This window comes from Chrysemys picta, chromosome 3, assembly GCF_011386835.1.
Source record: "Chrysemys picta bellii isolate R12L10 chromosome 3, ASM1138683v2, whole genome shotgun sequence".
NCBI lineage: Eukaryota > Metazoa > Chordata > Testudines > Emydidae > Chrysemys > Chrysemys picta.
The window spans coordinates 84,859,802-84,885,603 of NC_088793.1; the positions used below are offsets into that span (position 1 = coordinate 84,859,802).

The 25,802-nt window shown below is 43.6% G+C and overlaps 2 protein-coding genes across 12 annotated transcripts in view; one reads left to right on the forward strand and one right to left on the reverse strand.

The window, feature by feature from the left end:
- AK9 (adenylate kinase 9) overlaps nt 1–25,802 on the reverse strand; it is a 156,721-nt gene that overhangs the window by 64,361 nt on the left and 66,558 nt on the right. For 10 of the 11 annotated variants that reach the window (XM_065590208.1, XM_065590205.1, XM_065590206.1 and 7 more), the window contains 5 exons: nt 17,560–17,634; nt 16,261–16,415; nt 12,299–12,455; nt 8,713–8,827; nt 8,121–8,197 (listed from right to left, as the gene is read on the reverse strand). In XM_065590208.1, coding sequence (XP_065446280.1) covers nt 8,121–8,197; nt 8,713–8,827; nt 12,299–12,455; nt 16,261–16,415; nt 17,560–17,634 — 579 coding nt within the window. Of the gene's footprint in view, nt 1–8,120; nt 8,198–8,712; nt 8,828–12,298; nt 12,456–16,260; nt 16,416–17,559; nt 17,635–25,802 lie in introns of those variants that run through there. The other variant, XM_024102465.3, reaches the window with a different exon arrangement.
- Nucleotides 21,027–22,885, forward strand: LOC135982631 (uncharacterized). The gene is made up of 2 exons (XM_065590228.1): nt 21,027–21,686; nt 22,293–22,885. The coding sequence occupies exons 1-2, from the start codon at nt 21,146–21,148 to the stop codon at nt 22,874–22,876; spliced, it is 1,125 nt and encodes a 374-aa protein (XP_065446300.1). The 5' UTR covers nt 21,027–21,145; the 3' UTR covers nt 22,877–22,885.

Below are 25,802 nucleotides of genomic sequence, written 5' to 3' on the forward strand. Positions count from 1 at the left end.
ACCATCCCTGACAGGTGTTTGTCTAACCTGTTCTTAAAAACCTCCAACAATGGGGACTCTACAATCTCCCTTGGAAGCCTATTTCAGTACTTAACTAACCTTATAGTTAGAAGCTTTTTCCTAATATCTAACCTAGATCTCCCTTGCTGTAGATTAAGCCTGTAACTTCTTGTCCTACCTTCAGTGGACATGGAGAACAATTGATCAGCAAACTCTGTATAACAGCCCTTAACATATCTGAAGACTTACGTCATCCATTGCTCTTCTTTTCTTGAGACTAAACATGTCCAGTTTTTTAACCTTTCCTCATAGGTAAGGTTTTCTAAACCTTTCATCATTTTTGTTGCTTTCCTCTTAACTGTCTCCAATTTATCCGCATGTTGCCTAAAGTATGGCACCCCAAACTTGACACAGTACTTCAGCTGAGGCCTCACCACTGCCAAGTAGAGTGAAGCAATTGCATCCCTTATCTTACATATGACATTCCTGTTAATAAATCCTGGAACAATATTAGCCTTTTTTCGCTACTACATCACATTCTTGGGTCATACTCAATTTGTGATCCACTATAAACCCCAGATCTTTTTCAGCAGCACTACTGTCTGGCCAATTGTGCCCCATTGTACAGTTGTGCATTTGATTTTTCCTTCCTAAATGTAGTACTTTGCATTTGTCTTTACTGAATTTCAATTTGTAGATTTCAAGCAATTCTCCAATTTTTCAAGTTTGTTTTGAATTATAATCCTGTGCTCCCAGCTGCTTGCAACCTCTTTCAGTTTGGCGTCATCTGCAAATTTTACAAGCATACTCTTCACTCCGTAATCTAAGCCATTAATGAAAATGTTGAATAGTGCTGGGCCAGGCCAGACCCTTGTGGGACGCCACTAGATATGCCCTCCTAGTTTGACAGCAATCCATTGATAACTACTTTTAGAGTATAGTCTTTTGACCAGTTATGCACCCCCCACATTTAGTAATTTAATCTAGACCATGTTGCCTTAGTTTTCTTATCAGAATGACACATGCAACTATGTCAAAAGCCTTACTAAAATCAAGATAATCTTAATCTTCTTTATAACTGCTCCAGGCTGAGGTTCCAATAAACTGCCAAACCCTAACTGGTTTTGAGCTTGGCCTATTAACCGTTGCCTAACCAGCCTGGAGTGCTTTGGTTTTCAAGCATGAAAAGATTTAAACAAACATAGTTTACTTTAAATTTATTTTTTGAATTCACAGACAATTTTTTCACAGACAAACTTTTCACTCAGCTCCACCCAGGATGAAGGCCCCATGTTCTGTGCTGCAAGCTAGAAATCAATAACATGGCACTATGTTGTGGCAAACTAGTGGCAATGAAGTTGTAGCATACATGGAGTCCTACCCATAATGCCTCTTGTCAGTTGTACTGTGTTACATGTGATGGAAGCTTCCTTTTCTGACCTCCAGGACCATCAATTCATGCCATGAAGCATGAGGTTTTCTTAAAACTTATTTTTGAATGCATAACTTCAAATATTGGTGACTAAAACGATCTTGTTTTATTTAAGAAAAACATTTACACAATTTGACTCAGCAGATGCTGCCTGAGAGGGAATGTCATGAACAGTTTAAATGTAATTAAAAGAATGCTTGTATTTAATTAAACAAGTTAATTTGTTTTATATTTCAGTATTCTTCTGAACACAGTAGCACAGATGGACTGCCTACTTTATCACTTAATGTGATTAAAAAAAAAAGATAAAGAATGCATGATTTCAAAACAATAGTTACTTTATTTCGAAGGGGGGAGGGTGGTTGGCTTACAGGGAATTAAAATCAACAAAAGGGGCAGGTTTGCATCAAGGAGAAACACACACAACTGTCATACCGAAGCCTGGCCAGTCATGAAACTGGTTTTCAAAGCCTCTCTGATGCGCCACACACCTTGCTGTGCTCTTCTAATCACCCTGGTGTCTGGCTGCTCAAAATCGGACGCCAGGCCCTTTGCCTCAACCTCCCACCCCGCCATAAACGTCTCCCCCTTACTCCCACAGATATTATGGAGCACACAGCAAGCAGCAATAACAATGGGAATGTTTGTTGCGCTGAGGTCTGACCAACAGCGTCAGCGAGCCTTTAAACGTCCAAAGGCACATTCTACCACCATTCTGCACTCGTTCAGCCTACAGTTGAACTGCTCCTTACTACTGTCCAGTCTTCATGAGCCATGGGAGCAAGGGGTAGGCTGGGGTAGGTGCGACCGTGCAGTGCTGCCAGCTGGGAGAGTAGCCTGAGGCAGAAGCCTCCAGCTCGCATGATATTCCAGGCAGGACTGAATCTCCATGAGATGAAACTTAAAGAAGAGAATGACATGGAGTCTCTGGCTCCCAATCAGTGCTCTAAGAGGAGGATGGCCATGTCTGTCCAGGAGCCCCTGATCAACCTCACTGAGGAGGATTCCAAGGAGTCCTCCCAGAGCAGCAGTACCACGTCTGCCAGCAGCACCCAGGAGGACCAGAACGGATTCCCCCAAGCTCATCGCTGGGGAGCAGGAGAGCAGAGTTGCAGGGGAAGTGGTGGAGTCATAAACCATGCCCTGGAGGTTGCTAGGAGCGGGGCAGAGAAGACGTTCCCAGAACCCCCGTCCAAGCTATATGTCCAACGAGGACGGGTACCAGTGTTACTGCACCGTCTGCTGCGAAGGCAAGGAGCTGCTGCTGTGTAGCAATACCAGCTGCTGCAGGTGCTTCTGTGTTGAATACTTGGAGGCCCTGGTAGGGCAAGGTACCTTGGCCAAGGCAAAAGAGCAAGAGCCCTGGAGCTGTTACATGTGTCAACCACAGAAGTGCTATGGGGTGTTACAGTGCCAACAGGACTGGAATGTACAGCTGCAAGACTTCTTCACCAGCAACAAAGGACAGGAATACGATGCACCTAAAATCTAAAAAAGCCCGCATATTTCCAAGAGTCACTATCCTTGATAACAGAACATCAATGAGTGCATTGGCTACTTGGATCACAGCAGCCCCCACAGTAGACTTGCCCACAACAGCAACAGTGACGGTGAGCTGAGCAGGCTCCATGCTTGCCGTGGTATGGCGTCTGCATGGGTAACCCAGGAAAAAGAGGCGTGAAACGATTGTCTGCCATTGCTTTCACGGAGGGAGGGGCAACTGATGACGTGTACCCAAAACTACCTGCGACAATATTTTTGCCCCATTAGGCATTGGGAGCTTAACCAAAAATTCCAATGGGCGGCGGAGACTGCGGGAACTGTGGGATAGCTACCCACAGTGCACTGCTCCATAAGTCAATGCTAGCCATGGTAGTGAGGACGCACTCCACCAACTTAATGCATTTAGTGGGGACATACGCAATTGACTATATAAAATAAATTTCTAAAAATCGACTTCTATAAAATCAACCTAATTTCGTAGTGTAGACATACCTTGACTCAATCTAATACTATATTCTTCCTTCCCTGAATTTTGCAGTTAATTGAAAACATAAATATATTGTACTGTATATTAAACAGAAAAAATTGTAGATTAATAAAATCAGAAAATTCAAAGTTCTTCAAGTATTTATCCATATGGATCCCACTGTAGGTATTTTTGCCTTGTGCATGCAAGCCTGGAATCTTTTAGCTAGCTGTGTCTTTTGGGGCTGCCCATGAGCCCTATGTGTCTTCATGCCCCCTGTTATGGGGTGTCCACCTCACACAAGGCAGAGCAGGTTAAATTAGGGTAATTAACCTGATAGGCCGCACCTGGGGGAAGGCCTGCATATGAACGTCAAATTGATGATGGAGCCCAGCTGAGAAGGAACAAGCAGGACTGATATAAAGCCATGAAGTTGGCAACAGAAGGGAACTGCAGTGGAAGTAGTCTGCAGTCACTCACTGGGAGAAGAGAGGTGTTTTGGGGACTATGGAGTTAGAGAGTAAGTAGTCTGCAGTTACTCACTGGGAGGAGTGAGTTTGATCTGGTAAATCCAGAGAGAAGGGAGCTAGAAGATACAGGAAGGAGTCCAGGGAAGTAGGAGCGGGGTCTTGGAGCCACTGTTGCTAGTCATGGGTCCCTGGACTGGAATCCAGAGTAGAGGGTGGGCCTGGGTTCCTCTACCAGCCACTTGGGAAGTGGCATAGCCTGGGCAGTGGAGCAGAAGACTGCCTCAGACAGTTGTCCAATAGGAGCTAAGTCCCAGAGCAGCCAGAAGGAAGCACCCTTGCAGTGAGTGTACCCCTTTACACCCCTACAGAAAGGGCATAAAGGGTGGTGCAGCCAGGGCCAGCTCTAGGTTTTTTGCTGCCCCACACTAGCCCATAAAGGGTTAATAAAACCCTAGGGAGGCTGCGCAACAAGCAGCCAATTGGGAGGACCGATGGGAGACTGTGCAGGAGACAGCCAATCGGTGAGGGCTATGAGGAGCAGTCAATCGGTGAGGGCTATGAGGAGCAGTCAATCAGGGCCGGGCAGGCCCATATAAGAAGAGCTGCAGGGCAGAGTAGTTCAGTTACACCCTGAAGCTTGAGGAGGGAGGAGAACTGGCTGCATTACAGGTAGAGATCAGCTAGCAACTTGGACAGAGCAGTGCTGGGCAGGATCAAGGAGTGAGAGCGAGCTCCCGGCTGACTGTGGGCATGCTGAGGCCCTGAGACAAGGGCGGAGAAGGTGCTGGAGCTGCAGGAAAGTGGCCCAGGGAAGTAGACTGTGGGGTTGGAGGGGACGCAGCACGTGGCTGCCATCTACAGAGTCCCTGGGCTGTGACCCGGAGTAGTGGGTTGGCCCCCCTCCCATCCCCATTAGCCACTGAGGAAGTGCCTGGACAGTGGACTATGGTTCCCCCAGAAGGGGGGAGAACTGACTGTGGTCGTTAGGACAACTTGCATCCTGGAGTAGAAGTGACGGCAGCGAGATGTCACCAGAGGAGGGTGCACGGGTGGACTAAGCTAATTCCCAGGACAGCCAGCGGGAGGTGCCACAGCAGTGAGTCATGCCCCATCACAATATCCAAGCTATGATGGGGGGTACACTTGGGTTTTCTTCAAATTCAGGCTAAGTAGTCCAAGGCAGAGTCTTGGTTACACATAAATGTACAAAAGCTCAAGGTTGTTAGTCTAACCTCCAAGGCATTTCTGCCTCTCCTTCAGGGGCCCACTTCCTAAAACATAAAGGACAATACACCTATACAGTATATAAACAATCAAGGGGGAGTGAGATTATCCCCTTCCGTCAGGAATCAATATACCTATGGGACTGGTGCATCCAACATTGGGTTGGGCTAATAGCTTTCCATCTCCTGGGTACCCAGAATTATTTGGCACATCAGCTGAGCAGGAAAAGCTCCATTACTCATGAATGAGAGTTAAAAGATTCTGTTCCATACTAGGTATTCCTAAAATGGGGAGTTCCCTCAACAGACCTGCTTGCTACAGTATAGAAACATATTTCCCCTACCCCCTAGAAGCAGTGCAAAGGCTTGGGGGAGTCAGAGGTAATGGAAGAGCTGAGGGAAAGGGAAGTAATTGCTGTGAAGGAGCCTGGATGTGAAGTGGGAGAGTTGTTGGGTGTGGGCAAGAAAAGTATGGATCCGTTTTTTTTTTTGGTGGGAAGGGATTGTTAGGGATCCCCCTATGCAGACCCTGGCTGACCCCTAGCCTCTCTCATTCAGTCAGGCACATCTGGCCCTGGTCCCATGTGTCCCTGCACCACCATTCAGCACCCATCCCCCATATATCCCTCCCTCCTCCCCCATCCCCATGTGACCCTGTGCTCCCATTCAGCCACCCCTCCCCCATCCCCATGTGACCCTGTGCTCCCATTCAGCCACCCCTCCCCCATGTCTCTGTACTCCCCCCTCCCTAACCCTATGTGTCCCTGCCCCCTCTCAGCCACCCCTTCCCCTTTGTCCCTGCATGCCTTGTCCCCCCCATCCCCATATGTTCCTGCACCTCCACTGCTATTCAGCCCCTGTCCATCTGTCCCCCCACTAGCCCTTCTGAACCCAATTCTGTGACCCCCCCCAGCAGTTCCATGTGCCCCTCATTGTCCGTTCCCCTATATATGTCTCCTGACCTGGCCCCACGGGCAGGGCACTGTGAGGAACGCAGCGTCTTCTCTTTCCTGTCCGTGTCTGGGGCTGCTCCCGTTGGGAGCAGCTGCTCTCTGTTCTGGCACAATAGTGTCCCTGGTGGACAAAAGGTGTAACTGCAGCACTTTCCAGCAGAATGTAATTTCTGCTGAGGAAAAAAAAATCTTTGCAAAACATGAATTCTACATGTGCACAGTGACACTCCTGGGGAAATTCTGCAACTGATACAGAGTCCTTACCTGGATTTTTCATATTGGTGAAGGAACTGAGTATCTATTGGAGCTGTGCATGTACCTTTGCTACAGGGGGCATGAAGGCATATAGGGCACATGCACAGCTCCAATAGATACTTCTTGGTAAAATATTCTGGGCTCATGCATGCACACACTTACATTAGGATCCAAGCAGATAAAAGCATCTTTAAGAACTCCAGTTACTGTAAGGCAAGTAACCTCTTTACGGTTCCCTCAATAAAAGTAACTCAGTCCATATGTACTGTATGGTAGTATTTTATATTCTGATCACTTTCATGCCTTAATATATGTGTAGTGTGGCTGAGTTACAGTCGCTGTGGAAACCATATTTTTAGTTTCCAGATGTAGCGAAGCGAAGACTCATCAGCGTGGCGCCCCACTACACCAGACTGTTATAATTTAGATTTTAAATTGCACGAATGTTAATGTAGATATATTTATTTTTAAATTCTATTTTTTAAAATAAAAAATATTTATTGATGGTGGCAATCTCAATAAATTAATAAACGGACAAGGTAGCCCAGGTGGGGTGGGGAGGAGGGAAGGACAAGGCCACATTGTTTATTGTAGCCACACTAAAAATCAAACTGTTTGAATGACAGCCTTCTGTTGCTTAGGCCATCCTCTGGAGTGGAGTGGCTGGGTGCCCGGAGCCTTCCCCCCCGCGTTCTTGGGTGTCTGGGTCAGGAGGCTATGGAAAATGGGGAGGAGGGTAGGCGGTTATACAGTGGATGCAGTGGGGGTCTGTGGTCTTGCTGGCTTTCCTGCAACTCCAACAGACGCTTCATCATGTCCGTTTGCTCCCCCATTAGCCTCAGCATAGCGTCCTGCCTCCGCTCTTCACGCTCACTTAATTTTTTCCTGGCCTCTGCCACTGAATGCCTACATGCATTAAGCAGTGCCCTATCAGTGCGGGAGGACTGCATGAGCTCAAAAAACATGTCATCGCGAGTACGGTTTTTTTTCGCCTTCTAATCTGCGATAGCCTCAGGGACGGAGATGATAGGGGGAGCGTAGAAACATTCTACGCTCTACAATTCTGTGGGGGGACTGCATGGTCACCTGTGCTGCTGAGTTTGCTACGCTGACCAAACAGGAAATTAAATTCAAAAGTTCCCGGGGCTTTTCCTGTGTACTTGGCTAGTGCATCAGAGTTCAAAGTGCTGTCCAGAGCAGTCATAATGGAGCACTCTGGGATAGCTCCCAGAGGCCCATACTGTCGATTTGCGTCCGCACTACCCCAAATTTGACCCAGCAAAGTCGATTTTAGCGCTACTCCCCTTGTCGGGGAACAGTACAGAAGTCGATTTTAAGAACCCTTTAAGTCGACGGAATGGGGTTGGTTGTGTGGACACAGTCATTTTTAAATCGACCTAACGCAGCTAAATTCGACCCAACCCTGTAGTGTAGACCAGGCCTCAGACATATCACAAGCTGATGTGAAAGTTCTGCCACAAAGCTCTGGGGAAGGGAATATTCCCTCTGGCCAATGAACACAGATGTGCTGATGAGCTCTGAACTATCTCCAGCTGTTTTGAAAGAAGGCCATCACAATGTAGGGCTTTTGAAGACCAGGAAGAGACAAATGGGAGTAATCCCTCTCAGACCTCCTAAAAAATACTGATACCTGAGTTGGTCAAGGTGTTCAGTGGAGAGGAATGTGAAGTACTCCCTCCCCCAGATGCTGAGTGGCTAAAAATGGGGGGTAAAGTTTGAATCCCAATTTGTAAAATAATTTAAACAATGAAACAATTCCCAAGAGGTGTTGTTAAATTTATATCAGATGATACTTGCTTTCATATTGGTCTTCAGCAGGCTTTACAGGTTGCTGACTTTCTTCTTTTAATTTCAGCACCTCTTGCAGTTCTCTCCTGAAATTAGAAAATTCCGTATCTTTATTTGTATAAAACATGGTTGAAACAAGTTTCAAACATTAAATGCAATTGAAAATGCAGAAAATACTGTTCAATATTAAGATACAGTTTGGCAAGCCTGCATCTTCAAAGTGATTCATTAAAAATCAATCATGATTTGTGTCCTTTCCTGGATGTTATCATTTTGACAAATAAACAAATGACAGGGACCAAAGAAAACATATTAGCTAGAGGATCTCCCCACACCAAATGTGTTATCTGAGTTTCGTATTCATCAGAGAACACTAAGGTAACAATGTATTGCAGGACTTTGGACCTACCAGAACTATTCTTAATTTTTTTTTTTAGTGCACTGTGTTAATGGATATAGGTTCAGATCTCCTTAATGTAAAATAGATGTGGAAATTTGTGTGACCATAAAAACAGTGCATGTTCTTGTAGAATATATTATCTTATATCAAATTATTTTTTTATTATTTTTATATTTTATGCATTCGCATGTTACATTTTACCTTGTTTCTTCCTCCTCTTTTTGCTTTTTTAATGCTTCATCTGTAAGTCTTTCCAAAATCTTATAATTAATTTCATCTTTATTTGTTAGGTACAGTCTGCGTAGTAAAAATATTCCTGCAATACAATTATACAAGAATAATATACTTTTGGCAATAATATAAAACTATCTCATTAGAATGAGTATGCCTCTAAGGTATGAAAGCCCTTTCACAAATGGTTGACAGCTTAGAGAGACGTTTTTAAATTTTAGAAAAGAAGTGTGTGCCAATTTAAATGACAGGTATACCACTTTTGAAAATTGTTAAGCTTTGATTTTCCGTGCCAACAGCCTAATCACTTGAGTGTGGGATATGGCAAGGCTGTTGGGGGGATAAGTATTGAAATTTTACATTTGCATATCTCATATTTTAAACTGAAATTGCTGTTTTTCTAGTTTGTATGTGTGCCCGTAGTTTAAGAATGACAAAAAAATTTTAAAAAAATGAAAAAAATATAGAATCCATATTACTGGTGCAGAGTATGCAGAAATAAAGACTTATGTCTTCAGTTCTGCAAAGCTCTAATCCATATGAGTAACTTTATTCACATGAGCAGTTGCATATTATTCATTTGGTTTGGCAAACAGATACAGGGATATACCGTTGGCAGGAATTAAATAGAGCTATGCTGATTTCAGGGATTCTCACAACAAAATTTTTGGTGACCTCAGAATGTGGCCACCCACTCTTGCTGGTGGCTGCTATGACAGTTTTTCCTAAAATGCTTAATTAACTTTAGGAAAAACTAATACATATGCACATTTGCATGTCCAAATCATAGTAACTTATTTATGCAAGTGTTGGGGTTGTTTTTTTTTTTTTTTTGCAAACTCAGTAATAAAAATAATACAGTTGTCTCTATTCTTTTCTGGACCCAAACAGAATAGAAACACAAATAAGGTTCTTTGCATGTTGTCTTTTTTGTTGTTTCGTTTTTTTTTTGTTTTTTTTTAAGACTTGCTAGCTAGTAAGCCTGCTTCTACTTTTCACAGCAGTAGACTTGTTAGCTAGCTGGGAGGCAGTAGAAAGTGATATTAACAAACATATGAATATCACTTTTCACAGCAGATTTACTCAGCCGTGGCAAGCCGGGAGTTAAATTAAGCCTTGGATAGGGAGGTGGGTAGGGAGGCGGCTGGGGGTGATGGGGTGGATGGGTGAGGGACCAGGGGAGGCAGCAAGGACCAGGGGTGATGTGTGACGGGCCGGGGGACAGAGCCCATGGCCGGATCCCACTGCTGCATGGCTGGAGCCTGCCACCCATCACCCCAGGGCTGGAGCAGGAAGCCTGAGCCCCACTGCCCCAGGGAAGGTGGGGAACTCACACGAGCTTTCTGCTCCTCTGGCATTTGTGGCTCCAGAGGAAGGCAGAGTCCAACCCATCCTGGTGGCCCGGGGGGGGGGGGCACTGCTTTGTCCTCCCCAATCACCAGCCAGAAGGCTGTGGTGGCAAGAAAAGCCCCTGTTGGCCGCATCCAGCCACGGTGGCCGCATTTGAGAAACACGGATTTATACCAACTGAGGGTGTGGCCTGTGATACAATGACTCAGAGTGCTCTAGAAATGCAGAAGTGGGCTATTATTTCTATTAGAAAATAGAAGTGGAAAGCAGCCATAGAATTTGTAAACATTTACATCAACAAAACATTTAAAATAGTTAAGGGGATAATCCACTAATACAGCTATAAAAAAGCCAGAAACTACATAGTTTGTTCCTTAGCCATCTCTTGATTTTGATTTCTCCACATTACCTTGCTCATACCCAAACACACAGGGTTCCTTCTGTCACCTTCACAAAAAACATGCAATTTTAAACTCTGTCGGTATTGAAGTGGTTAGAAATGTATGTTATTTAGTTGCTGGGAATACTGAATTGGTGCTGCATTGAAGAAGATAGCTAGTTTGTGTATGGTGTAGATTTTTAGTTGACTGTTGTGTTTAAGTGTGTTGCTTGTTTGGATAATTGTTAAATAGCAGCGTTTTAAGTGGAAATTATTTGTAACAATAGTTAGCATTTTCAGAAGCTGCCATTTGCAATGTTTCTATTAGATTTCTGTTAGTCTGTAACAGCAAAAACAATGAGGAGTCCTTGTGGCACGTTAGAGACTAACAAATTTATTTGGGCATAAGAGTTTGGGCACTAATAGTTATTTAGGTGATGTAGTGAGGAAGTGTGACGTTATCTGATTAAATATGACCATGTAGATCATTGTTGCTACCACTGTTATATAACTGCAACAAATCTTGTACAAATTATGCCAAGTAAGGTGTCTATGGAATGGTTATGATTTGCTGAATATGATTATGCTATTTGTATGAATGTATCATTTTTGTATTTGAAGTTATGAGCATCTATACCTATATTTCAAATGTTTGCTCCTGGGGTAATTAGCCTGCACATCTTGAAGGGACTATTCAAATTAACTGGCTCATCAAGGAACACTTAACTCACAATGGACCGTGGGAGACGCCTATCTACACTTAATGGACTTTCCTGCTGTGACTAAGCAAAATCATTCATGGACATGTTTGCCCATGTGACTCCAAACACCATCTTGCTACCTGTAATTTCCCACTAGCTGTGTTGAGGTCTTTGTTTGAAACAATGGATTTCCCTCCACATGGCAGAAGCTATAAAAGGCCCTGAAACATCTCCATTTGGCCTCTTTCCTGCTCAAACCCCTGGACTATGGACTTACAGTAATGGGCGCATTCTAACCCAGGGATTGAGGACCTTCCAATGATTTGGAAGCAACCAGAGACTTGACTAAAGACAGCAGTTTATTCCATCACTGCTACAAGCCTGAACCAAGAACTTTGCAATTATTGTATGTATTTGATTCCTTTAACCAATTTTAACTCTCACCTTTCTTTCTTTTTATAAATAAACTTTTAGATTTTAGATACTAAAGGATTGGCAATGGAGTGATTTTTTTGGGTAAGATCTGCATTATATATTGACCTGGGTGTGTGGTTGGTCCTTTGGGATCAGAAGAATCTTTTATCTGATGGAATTGGTTTTAAAGAACCACTTATCGTTAAATCTAGTGTTTTTGGTGGTGCTACAAGGACTGGAATACATAGGAAATTGCTTTTCTGACTTCTTGTTAGCCAGTGTGGTGACACAGAAGTTTACTTTTGTTGCTGGTCTGGTATATCTCATGGGAGAATAATCTCCAGTTTTGGGGTGTGTCTGCCCTATTTTTTGGCAGGTTGTCCTGAATTTGGTATTCAGTTGTGATCCACTGAGGCACGGTTACAGGAGGTGTGCTGTTATGTTTGCCAGTATCTAGGTTTGTGGCTGGAATTATGTTTGCATGTTTTGTGTGGATTCCAGGGGAGGAGACCTGCATTACAGACAAAATTATAAAAAAAAGGCAGGGAGAGAAACAGATCCTTTTTGATATAGAGGCAAAGTCCTACAAAATTGCTAGTGGGACACAAGTACACTTTAACTGACATTTTCTTATAACAATACCTCAAACAAAAACATCAAAATTGGGAAAAGATTTTAATTTTTATGCTTTAAAAGTAAAACATTTACTAACCATTTTTTTCTATATTCTTAAGACAGACGACAGTGTCAGGTAAGAGGCCTTTTTCTGACAAGACTAACCAATGCTCTGATGTTGTAGGATAGTTATCCAGTACCCATCCTCCTTTTTCTGGAGCCCCAGGAAACCTGTCTTTGTTCTTTTTAGTGAGCTGTTACAAAATGTTGGATTTAGTTGTAAAACAAAATGATATAAATACAATATCAGTGAATTGTTTAGAAAAACAGACAATACAAATTCTTTCTGCATTGTATTAACCTGTTTCAGTGTCATTTTTCTTTCCAATAAAGGGTCTTTTTATTAGTTATAGAAGAGATGTGTAACTTATGTGCCTGAATGAAGAAAGAATATAACAGAACAAATGGAGATGAATGTATAAAAATACACTGTAGTTTTCCAAAAATAACTACAGAGAACTTAGATTCAGTTCTCAGGAATAAGTTACAAACTGGCTAACAAATCTAAAATAAAGACCCTTGTATAAGCCTCTGGTCATATGAAATATGTAGACCATTATACAGCTTTGAAACACATCCTAGTGACTTTTTAAGCACTTCTCTGGACTCTTCAGTTGCTCATAAAGAAACAAACAGGGTTTAAGCCATTCTGTTACAGCAGTAGCTATTGGGGACTACAGTAAACTTTTCTTCTTCTGTGCTCAGAAAAAAATAATAATTTCTTTTCAAATAATGTGTTTGTCTGTGTTTCAGTTCTTTTCGTACAAGGGTACCCTTGCTTCTCCCTCAAGGGCTAATCTGTGGCATTAAACCATGTCAGGTAAAGATCAATGCACATCTAATAAACCTACTCCTTTCTAGGAATCTTCAGATATCAGGGAAAATTCAGACTAGATGTAAAACAGCACTGATTTTTCACCAGATCTGAAGTTAGCACTGTATGTTGGGAGATCCTACCAAATTCAACCATGACAGCAGATGCATTCATGCTCTTTTGCTCTCATTAGGGCCCTTCAAGTATATTGCTTCCAGAGCACCCCATATTAGAGCCATATTGTAGCCACACAAACCATATTGTAGCTACAGTAGGGTACCTACCTACACAACATCTGAAAGGGAAGGCCCACTCCCACAGTCCCTAACTGCTTGATCAGAAGCAGAATTCCAAAGAATTAGATAGAGAGGGGGTGACTGTGGATAAGAGAGCTAAGTCACCAATAACTTCAGTTACAGGTGAATAATATTGTTTTCTCCTTCATCAGGGTCTCTACTTCTGAAGTTTATTAAGCAAGATTACTTGAAGGGGAGCTGAAATATATCCCAAATTAAGAAGAAACTGCATAACTACTTTTGAGGCAGGCATCTGACCTATCTTCAGAGTCTAATACTGCTCACAAAAAATGTAAACTGAACTTTGTTTACAGTTTTGCAGATTTCCAAGATTGACAAAATGGTAGTTACACTTTAAAAGCTGTGGTAGCTTAAGTGGAATGAGCATTACTCTTTTGAGAAAAGAAAATGCATAACCTTGCATTCGGATGTATTTAATGCATCTAGGTACAAAGAATGTGGAATCCAGACCAGTGAATGGTTGTGTCACCACCTGCCCTGTAACCCTGCATGCCTTAAATCCTTTGCTGCTGTGCCTCACAACCCAGATACCAACAGCCAGCAGACAAGTATGCAGTCCTCTGAAGTGTTCGTGTGCTTTGCAGCTGTGATTCAATACTCTGACCCCAGCATTCTGCCTACAACACAACAGCCCAACTCTAATCTCTATTACCCAGTTATCTTATGCAGAAGTGACCCAAGACGCACTCCCAGACCTGAATTTCCCCAAAAGCATCTTCCATGAAGTGTCCAGCCCTCTCCTGGACCATTCAGAGAAAGAATAATGTTCCTTTGCTCGTCTAAAGAGACAACAACTAGCAGCTTACCATATTAACTGGAGTTAATTACTTCTATTCAAATACAGCACTGTGTTGGTTTAGATTAAAAGTAAAACAAGTTCATTAACAAAAGGACATAGGTTAAGTGATGCCAAGTAAAAGAAATAAAGGTAGAGATGGTTACAAGCAAATAAAAAAGTGAAAATACGCTTTCTAATAACTAAGACCTAATTTCGGCATCTTACAGTCTTTGTTCAAGATTGGTGAGGAAACTTAAAAAGAACATCAAGAGCTTGCTTGGTTACGATGTGTAAGTACCTTCATAGGGAGAAAATACCAGTTTCTAAAGCACTCCTCAAGCTAGCTGAGAGAGGCCTAACAAGATCTGGTGGCTGGAAGCTGAAGCCAGACAAATTCAAATTAGAAGTAAGGAACAAATATTTTTAACAATGACAATGATTAGCCACTGGAACACATTACTAGATGAAGTGGTGGATTCTCCTTCTTTTGATGTTGTCAAAACAAGCCTGGATGCTTTTCTAGAAGATATAGCTTATCCAGGGAATCGGCAACCTTTGGCACACAGCCCACCAAGGTAAGCACTCTGGCGGGCCGGGCAGGTTTGTTTACCTGCCGCGTCCGCAGGTTCGGCTGATTGCGGCTCCAACTGGCCGCAGTTCGCTGCTCCAGGTGAATGGGGGCTGCGGGAAGGGGCGGCCAGCACATCCCTTGGCCCACGCCGCTTCCCGCAGCCCCCATTGGCCTGGAGTGGCAAATCGCAGCCAGTGGGAGCCACAATCAGCCAAACCTGTGGACGCGGCAGGTAAACAAACCAGCTCAGACCACTGGGGTGCTTACACTGGCAGGCCACATGCCAAAAGTTGCCGATCCCTGGCTTAGTCAACCAAAACATATTGGGCTCAATAAAGGGTTAACTGGGTTAAATATTATTGGGGAGGTTAGACTACGTGATCCAGTGGTCCCTTCTGGCCTTAAAATCTCTAATTATTTTTGCTATTCTGGAGGATTCTTAACTCAAGCCCCAATTCAAGAAAGCACTTAAGCACATACTTAAATTCCATTGACTTCAATGGGACTTAAGTAGGTGTTTAAAATTAAGCACATGTTTAAGGGCATAACTGAAGCAGGAAGCTTTTCTGCATTGGGGCCTTACACCATATTCAGTCTCATTGATTTAGCAGTAATTCTAGTCTTTTTAGAGTTTGACCTGGAAGTCTTCTGTTTTAGAAGAAAACAATGGTGAACCCTCACAGCCTGATCCTAAAGTCCTTGCTTAGGCAATCATTGAGGAGTTTTGCCTAAGAACTGAAGAACAAGTTTTTCTAATAATAGATTTAAGAACCTGTCCTAGATTTCTGTGTTACAGCCTTAGCAGTTTACTAAGGAGTAGCCCTCTTAATTCATTATTATAGCTATAACCATCAATACAGTGGCTGAGTACAATGGTATATTGTACTGTACATTGCTTAAGGGCCACATGGGAGAGATCCAAGCCTTTCTATACTGCTGCTCTGAGATTCCAATAGCATCAGAAGGTTTACAGTGAAACTAAAACAAAAATGAATATAAAAATAATAAAAGTTTGACACTCCTAATTAAAAGGCTACAAATATGACATTCTAAAGTAAGCTAGTCCACAGTATGTGTGGGATCAAACTGAGGTTAGGTCTACACTACCCGCCTGAATGGGCGGGTAGAAATCGACCTCTCGGGGATCGATTTATCGCGTCCCGATGGGACGCGACAATCGATCCCCGAATCGACGCTCTTACTCCACCAACGGAGGTGGGAGTAAGCGCCGTCGACGGGAAGCCGCAGAGGTCGATTTTGCCGCCGTCCCTACAGCGGAGTAAGTCGGCTGCGATACGTCGAATTCAGCTACGCTATTCGCGTAGCTGAATTTGCATATCTTAAATCGACCCTCCCCCCCCTGTAGTGAAGACCTGCCCTGTGACTATATAATGTGAAGTATACTAGATTCACATTTCAAATGAACAATCTGAAAAGTAAATGTTGCAATCGAATACATAAAATATTACAAGGAACTCTTAGAAATAATATTTGAATGTTTTGGTACTGGTATTTTTACCTCTGTAATGGCTTTCTCTAATACTTCAGGATATACTTCAGCCGGTAGCATTATTGGAGATTGTGCTGCAATTTTTACAGCTTCTTCTACCAAAGCTTGAACTTCTGGGTGATCAGCAGTTACCTCTGACTCTGATGTATTTATTGATGTATCTTCTATTGTGTTTGCAAGGAATTAATTAATAATAAAGATCACTAATATCTTACATTTTACACAGTGTTTTTCATCTAAAAGGTTAAAAAGCATTTTACAGATTTTACAAATTAGTGTGTACATCCTATAAACAGGAGTAATTTAAATGACCTCCAAAATACAGCCAATTCTGAGGTGGAATGCAGCAATACTACACAACAGTTTTGAAGAAGTTACACAACATGAATTGAAGAATATTCCCTCTAAATGTATTTAATTATTTAATAATGACAACTGAAGACCTTGATTTTATGTCTCATTCAAAAGATAACCTCTTACACAGCACAATGACCCCTAACACCAGAAGGGGCATTAGTTCAATATTGACTCAGGGAGAAAAGTGATACCAACTGAATCATTGCTACCACTTCCTTTAGCACTCTCAGAGCTTCTCTTGTGGGTTTCCTAGTCAAAGTGTTAACCTGCTATGACCCAGTATAGTATGTTAGAAATAACAAAAATCATAACTCAAGGTGGCACCTCATCAGGGATAGTAGATTATTTTTCGTTGAGGTCAAAATGTCTTGGTCAAGATATAGTCAAGGTCCAGACTCCAGAGAAAATAATAAAAAATAATAATGATAATAATTTCAGGGTCTGTTCAAAAGTGGCTGGCGATCCAGATTTGGCCCGCGGTCCGCCTATTGACTACCCTTGCTATAAACTATGAAGTCTATATTCCCAAAGATGTGTAAGTCAATTACTCACATTGATTAGCACTGTGCATTCAATCATTCATTTATTGTACAACAGGAATAAAGATCCTAAAATATTTAACCATTTCAATATATGAGGATTTCAAGATAATTAATTTTTCCATATGCCTTGTTGTTAAAATAGTAACAAAAATATACTGTGGAGTTACTTTATAAAATGCATGATGTATTGTGTGAACGGTACCATTTGACAAAAATGCCGAACTCACATTTGGAAATCTAATTATATCAAGATTTTTCATTATTTGTCAGTGTTTAATTTTTGTCCCACAGAGATCTAAACATTATCAAGATATCTGCATTAAATTATAATGTCTTTGGTCCAGAGAAGATGTCTGTCTCATTTGTACACTGGAAAACAGACAATTATAATAATTAAAAATATTAGTACCATTTAGTTCTTCTGTGGTTCCTTCTCCATCGGTTCTGGACGTGGAAGTATCCTCAGTGGTGTCTTTAGTATCCACTATAGTTATCAAATATCATAACATTAAAAGAATATTATGATTAAAGGAAAATACATTTTTGTCAAAAAGTAGAAATAATACATTTAGGTAAATTTGCATTTCCTTTGTAGGGACGTCTATGTTACACAATAAGCAGCATATTACAATCATAATACTAGTACTTCAAGAATAATGTTAAACTTGATTATTATAGTTCAAATTATATTTTAATATAATTCAGTTTATGGATTAATTTTGTAATTGGCAACTCTTGCACAATTTACCAAGGGGTTTGTGAGCTTCAAGTGATGGCTATGTATAATGGTAGAATTGCATTTCCATGACATTGCTAACATGGAAACAATACTGCTTAATATTTTGTATGCAGTGCCATATACTTTGTGGTACGATGGACCTAAATTGTGCCGCAAAGTTTCTAGATACTGTAGTGTTCTGGTGAAAGTTGTGTAACAGTTTCAGATACATTTTTAAATTTGTGAGTTTTATTGAATTAAATATTAAAAAAATAATAGTCCAGTCAGTAAAGTAGCTTTTATGTTATTTATTTTGATACTGAATTCAGGGTTGTTTTTTACAGTGTTCCAATATTTTCAGTTTTTAATATGTTATAGGTCATCTTTAGGTTTAAAAGTTAACATTAAAATGTGTGAGACAGTTCACGTCACTCAAATCTATTGTTTCAGACTGGCTGAAAAACTAAGGAAGGCTCCACTGCACCTGTTTATACATGGTTCACATTTTTCAAGCTTTTCTTCCCAGGTCTAGAAATAGGATTTTTTTTTAAAGGAAACTCAGATTCTGAAGCACAACTCTGCAGTTAGGGATGAATTCTGTGGCAAATTATGTGGGTGTGGAGTCTGAAGGGCCATGATTATGCATTTGAAAAATTATTTTTCAAGTTTTTCCACATACTTATACAAAGTGTTCACAGAGAGATCATCCACTAAACATTCTTCCAACAGTCTACCACAAGCCCCCACCTAGCATATTCAACTGGATATTTCATCATATTGTAATGTCTTTCAGTGATACAGGAAAAAGCATGGGCCAAATTGGTCTAATTCCACTGAAATATTGGAGTTATACTAGGAATTAACTTGGCTGCCTGTGTATTATAGCAAATGAAAAAAATAAATCAATAAAATATTATGATCAAGAAATAAGTCACACAAAATCCAGAAATCCAAAAAGTTAGGTTTCTAACACAACATTGACTCAATCACATGGAGCTCCACTCAAAGACTGCTGAAATCAATGAAAGTCATTCTATTTCTTCAATGGGAGTTGGTTTGGATTCATGGTCCATCATGTGCTCCTTTGTATACAATGAGTTAGGGAGATTTTCCTTATTCAATATTTACTTGTACTTTGAATTGGACAATGTTTTTCAAAAGTGTATAGTACAGGCTAAAATTCCACCCAGCTTTGTTGTGCTCATGTGCCATACCAAGAGAACATGGGCAGAGAATGAAGTTATTTAAAAACTCTGGTTATTAAAACATTGAAGGCATGTTTCAATCATGTTTTTTAAATGCTCACAACTTGTCAAGTTTTGAGAATTTAAAAAAAAAACATAGTAGATTTTGACTAGGCCACCCAGAAACACATGTCCAATCTAGGGATTCTGTCCCTGACAAATTTCAAGTTCTAGCACCTCAATGAGGAGAGTTAAAAATAATGAAAAATAATTTTAAAAAATGTTTATAACGTCCAAAGGTGTATTCCCCCCACACCCACCCACTGTCTCTTCAGTCTCAAAAGCTGCCGAACCATTTTGGCTCAAAGTTTCAGAAGCATTTCATTCTCAATCATAAACCAGACATGAAAAATAATAACACCAAAAGATTAAAGTTTTAGTAAGTTATAAACAACTGACAAAGGCCCTTTAGAATGCTAAATGCCTAGGGGAAAAAATGGTTACCTACCTTTCCATAACTGCTGTTCTTCAAGATGTCTTGAACATGTCTATTCCACTGTAGATGTGCATGCAACTTGTGCACAGTTATCAGAGAATTTCCCTTCAGCAGTACCCACTGGGGAAGCGTGAGCGCCCTCTGGTCCCTGACGTCATTGCACGCAGATATAAAGGGCAATATTGCCCCCAGACTCTGTCAGTTCCCAATGGAAAGACTCCAATAGAGAGGGGAAGGAGGACAGGTTGTGAAATGGACATGTGCAACATATCTTGAAGAACAAGTTATGGAAAACAGTTTTTTCTTCAAGTGATTGCACATTTCCATTCCACAGTAGGTGACTCTATACAGTTCGAATTGGAAGTGGGCTTGGAGTCTACTTGAAGAAGGATTGTAGCAACACTCGTCCAAATCTGGCATCGTCTTTAGACTAATGAGAGATGGCACAGTGAGAAGCAAATGTATGGAGTGATGACCAGGTTGCCACCAGGTTGCTATCCTACAGCTATCCAGAATGGGAATGTAAGTGAGAAAGACTGCAAAAGTCACCTGAGACCTGGTCAAATCGCCCATCAGTTTACTCTGAGGTACAACATCAGTCAATTGGTGGCATAAACCAATACAGATGAAAATCTAGGCAGAGATCCTCTGGGTGGAGACTGGGTGGCCCTTTACTCTATCTGAAATCACGATGAAGAGTTGAGATGAAGACCTGAATGCTCTAGTCCGATCCTGGTAAGAAGCAAAACTCTTCTAACATCTAGAATATGGAGTTTTTCCTTCTTTACTTGAATGCAGCTTTGGAAAGAAAGTTGGTAAAAAAAAATCACTTGATTCATGTGATATTTGGAAACCACTTTAGACAAGAATTTAGGGTGAGGTCAAAAGAAAACCTTGTCCCTAAAGAAAATTGTATAGGGAGGCTCTGATACTAAAGCCTGCAGCTCCTCTACTCTCCTGGGTGAGGTTATAGCAACCAAAAGTGGGAGGGATAGCTCAGTGGTTTGAGCATGGGCTTGCTAAACGCAGGGTTGTGAGTTCAATCCTTGAGGGGGCCATTTAGGGATCTGAGGCAAAAAAAATTAGCCCTGCTAGTGAAGGCAGGGGACTGGACTTGATGACCTTTCAAGGTCCCTTCCAGTTCTATGAGATAGGTATATCTCCATATATTATATTAAAGCCACCTTCAGAGACAGTTGTAACAGAGAATAAGGCCTGGTCTACACTACGGGTTTAGGTCGACTTTAGCAGCATTAAACCGAATTAAGCCTGGACACGTCCACACAACGAAGCCCTTTCTTTCGATTTAAAGGGTCCTTTAAACCGGTTTCTTTACACCACCTCCGACGAGGGGATTAGCGATAAAACCGGCCTTTGCGGGTCGGAATTGGGGTAGTGTGGACGGAATTCGACGTTATTGGCCTCCGGGAGCTATCCCACAGTGCTTCATTGTGACCGCTCTGGACAGCACTCTCAACTCAGATGCACTGACCAGGTAGACAGGAAAAGACCCGCGAAGGTTTGAATTTCATTTCCTGTTTGCCCAGCGTGGAGAGCACATGTGACCACGCAGAGCTCATCAGCACAGGTAACCGTGATGGAGTCCTCCCAGGATCGCAAAAGAGCTCCAGCATGGACCGAACGGGAGGTACGAGATCTGCTCGCCATATGGGGAGATGAAGCAGTGATAGCTGAACTCCGTAGCAGTAAAAGAAATGGAAAAGTATTAGAAAAGATCTCCAAGGCCATGAAGGACCGAGGCCATAACAGGGACACACAGCAGTGCCGCGTGAAAATTAAGGAGCTACGGCAAGCTTACCACAAAGCCAGAGAAGCAAACGGAAGGTCCGGGGCAGAGCCGCAAACTTGCCGCTACTACGCGGAGCTGCATGCGATCCTAGGGGGTGCAGCCACCACTACCCCAACCGTGTGCTATGACTCTCTCACTGGAGAAACACACAGGGAAGATGGTTCGGGGAATGAGGAAGATGACGATGGAGGTACTGTAGGTAGCTCACAGCAGCAAGGAAGCGGAGAAACCAGTTTCCCCAACAGCCAGGATATGTTTGTGACCCTGGACCTGGAACCAGTAACCCCCGAACTCACCCAAGACCCTCAGGGCACACAGGAGACCTCTGGTGAGTGTAACTTTGTAAATATTTGTAAACATTACCAAAAAAAAGCAAGCGTGTTTAATAATTACTTTGCCCTGGCAATCGCGGCCAGTACATCTACTGGAAAAGTCTGTTAACGTGTATGGGGATGGAGCGGAAATCCTCCAGGGACATCTCCAGAAAGCTCTCCTGATTGAAATGGGGTGATTTTATTAAGGGGACATTCAGAGGCGCCCGTTCCTGCTCTTCTGACCATAAATGTTCCCCACTGTTAACCACGCGGTGGGGGGAGGGGTGAAGTGATCATCCCAGAGAAGTGTGTGTGTGTGGGGGTGGGGGGGTGGGGGGGTGGTTTACTTGTGTTTGTGCCGCATGTTAACCGGGAAACCGCAGCCCCCTCCTTTTACATTGAAACCCCATTTTAAATGGACAACCCAATTCATCCTTGATATGGGAAATGCGCTGCTGTTTGTAACCTTTCCCGCATGTTAAGAAGGTTAAAAAAGCCAAAACACTGTGGCCTACGATGGCTGCCTGCAAGCCGAAATATGCGACCTTGTAATGAAAGAGTGTACCCATTGTTCTCTAAAATGTGTCTTTTTTAACCACCTCTCCCTTCTCCTCCACCAGCTGCAAATGTTTCTCCTTCGCAGAGGCTCGTGAACATTAGAAAGAGAAAACGTAGGACGAGGGACGATATGTTCACGGAGCTGCAGATGTCCGCCCACGCTGATAGAGCACAGCAGAATGCGTGGAGGCAGTCAATGTCGGAGATGAGAAAAGCCCAATATGAACGAGAGGAGAGGTGGCGGGCTGAATCGCGGGATGAACAGAGCAAGTGGCGGGCTGAAGACGATAGGTGGCGTCAGCTTGCAGACAGACGGCAAGAGGCAATGCTCCGTCTGCTGGAGCATCAAACTGATATGCTCGAGCATATGGTTGAGTTGCAGGAAAGGCAGCAGGAGCAGAGACCGCCGCTACAGCCCCTGTGTAACCAACAGCCCTCCTCCCCAAGTTCCATAGCCTCCTCACCAAGACGCCCAAGAACACGGTGGGGGGGCCTCCGTCCACCCCAGATGATCGCCCAAGCATCAGAAGGCTGGCCTTCAATAAGAGTTAAAGTTTTAAAATGCAGTGTGTCCTTTTCCATCCCTCCTCCCCCACCCATCCCAGGCTACCTTGACAATTATCCCCCTACCTCTGTAAGGAACTAATAAAGAATGCATGAATGTGAAAAAACAATGACTTTATTGCCTCTGCAAGCGGGAGGGGAGGGTGGGGTGGGGTGAGGTGGTTGGTTTACAGGGAAGTAGAGTGAACCGGGTCGGGGGTGGGTGTTGGAGGGTTCATCAAGGAGAAACAAACAGAAGTTTCACACAGTAGCCTGGCCAGTCACAAAACTCGTTTTCAAAGATTCTCTGATGCGCACCGCGCCCTGCTGTGCTCCTCTAACCGCCCTGGTGTCTGGCTGCGCATAATCAGCGGCCAGGCGAGTTGCCTCAACCTCCCACCCCGCCATAAAGGTCTCCCCCTTACTCTCACAGATATTGTGGAGCGCACAGCAAGCAGCAATAACAATGGGGATATTCTTTTCGCTGAGGTCTGAGCGAGTCAGTAAGCTGCGCCAGCGTGCTTTTAAACGTCCAAATGCACATTCCACCACCATTCGGCACTTGCTCAGCCTGTAGTTGAACAGGTCCTGACTCCTGTCCAGGCTGCCTGTGTACGGCTTCATGAGCCATGGCATTAAGGGGTAGGCTGGGTCCCCAAGGATCACGATAGGCATTTCAACATCACCAATGGTCACTTTCTGGTCCGGGAAGAAAGTCCCTTCCTCCAGCTTTCGAAACAGAGCAGAGTTCCTGAAGACGCGAGCATCATGTACCTTTCCCGGCCATCCCACGTTGATGTTGGTGAAACGTCCCTTGTGATCCACCAGGGCTTGCAGCAGCATTGAAAAGTACCCCTTGCGGTTTACGTAGTCGGTGGCTTGGTGCTCCGGTGACAAGATAGGGATATGGGTTCCGTCTATGGCCCCGCCACAGTTTGGGAATCCCATTTCAGCAAAACCATCCACTATTGACTGCACGTTGCCCAGAGTCACTACCCTTGCTATCACCAGGTCTTTCATTGCCCTGGCAAATTGGATCACAGCAGCCCCCACCGTAGATTTGCCCACTCCAAATTGATTCCCGACTGACCGGTAGCTGTCTGGCGTTGCAAGCTTCCACAGGGCTATCGCCACTCGCTTCTCAACTGTGAGGGCTGCTCTCATCTTGGTATCCTGGCGTTTCAGGGCAGGGGAAAGCAAGTCACAAAGTTCCATGAAAGTGCCCTTACGCATGCGAAAGTTCCGCAGCCACTGGGAATCGTCCCATACCTGCAGCACGATGCGGTCCCACCAGTCTGTGCTTGTTTCCCGGGCCCAGAATCGGCGTTCCACAGCATGAACCTGCCCCAGTGACACCATGATTTCCACATTGCTGGGGCCTGTGCCTTGTGAGAGGTCTATGTCCATGTCAATTTCCTCATCACTCTCGTCGCCGCGCTGCAATCGCCTCCTCGCCTGGTCCGGGTTTCGCCTTGGCATGTCCTGGCTCTGCATATACTCCAGGACAATGCGCGTGGTGTTCATAGTGCTCATAATTGCCGCGGTGATCTGAGCGGGCTCCATGATCCCAGTGCTAGCTATGGCGCCTGGTCAGAAAAAAGGCGCGAAAGTAGTATCTGATGGACCAGGAGAAGGAGGGAGGGCGGGAGGGAGGGAGGGCCGAGTGACGACATGGCGTACAGGTACAGGAACAGGGAGAAACACAAACAACTGTCACACAGAATGGTCCCCCCCAAAGATTAAACTGGAAACCCTGGGCTTAGCAGGCCATTGATTTCACGGAGGAAGGGGAAGCAAATGAATACAGAACAAATCTATTTTTTACATCTTAAGGTGGCAGCCGACGGTGCAGCATGAGTGATAGCCTCTCCAGTACGATGATGATGGATACCAATCATAAAATACCATCATCTGCAAAAAGGCAAGGGGCTGCTGCTGTGTAGCAATGCAGCCCCACGTCCGCCAGCACCCAGCATCGCCCTCGGCCTCTTCTGGGTGCTTAGCAGACAATACTGGGCAATTGGCAGAAAATAGTATATTACGACTGGTAACCATCATCATCAAAACAGTAGCATGTCTGCCCAGGTGGCCATGATTGACAGCCATACCAGTATGACGACGATGGGTACCAGTCATAATATACCATCGCCTGCAAGGGGCTGGTGCAATGCAGCCCTACGGCTGCCAGCCCCACGACTATCACTCATGCTACACCGTCTACCGCCAAAAGGCAGTTAGCAGCTGCTGCTGTGTAGCAATGCAGTCCCACGTCTGCCGGCACCCAGAGGACATATGGTGACGGTGAGCTCAGCTGAGCTGAGCGGGCTCCATGTTGTCTGCACAGGTAACCCAGGTAACCCAGGTAAAAAGGCGCGAATCTATTGTCTGCCGTTGCTGTGACGGGGGAGGGAGGGGCCTGACGACATGTACCCAGAACCGCCCGCGACACTGTTTTGCATCATCCGGGCATTGGGATTTCAACCCAGAATTCAAAGGGGCGGCGGAGACTGCGGGAACTGTGGGATAGCTGTGGGATAGCTACCCATAGTGCAATGCTCCGGAAGTCGACGCTAGCCTTGTACTGTGGACGCGGTCCGCCGACTAGAGCACCTAGAGCATTTTATTGTGTGGACACACACAATCGGCTGTATACAACCGATTTCAATAAAACCGGCTTCTATAAATTCGAACTAATTTCGTAGTGTAGACATACCCTAACTCACTAGCGACTTAGAAGGGAGACCCATCAACTTAGCAAGCACTAAATTCAAACCCCTATGTGGAACCAGGCAATGAACCTGAGGGTATAATATGAGCAAATCCTTTAGAAATCTGATGGGCAAAGGATTTGAAAAAGTTGATCAGTTATCCACAGTAGGGTGGAAAACAAACAGCTGCCAGATGGACTCGGATGGAACTAAGAGCAAGGATTAGCTCTTTCAAAAACTACAAATAGTCCAAGATATGGCAAATCGGAGTTTGAGCTGGGAGGATGCCTCTTTGTATGGACCAGATGCAGAATGTCTTCC

Excerpts from the sequence above, each read along its gene's own strand:
- LOC135982631 (XM_065590228.1), top strand. The coding sequence starts at position 21,146 with ATGGAGTCCTCCCAGGATCGCAAAAGAGCTCCAGCATGGACCGAACGG. Across the intron at positions 21,687-22,292 it reads GGGCACACAGGAGACCTCTG|CTGCAAATGTTTCTCCTTCG; the intron begins GTGAGTGTAACT and ends CTCCTCCACCAG.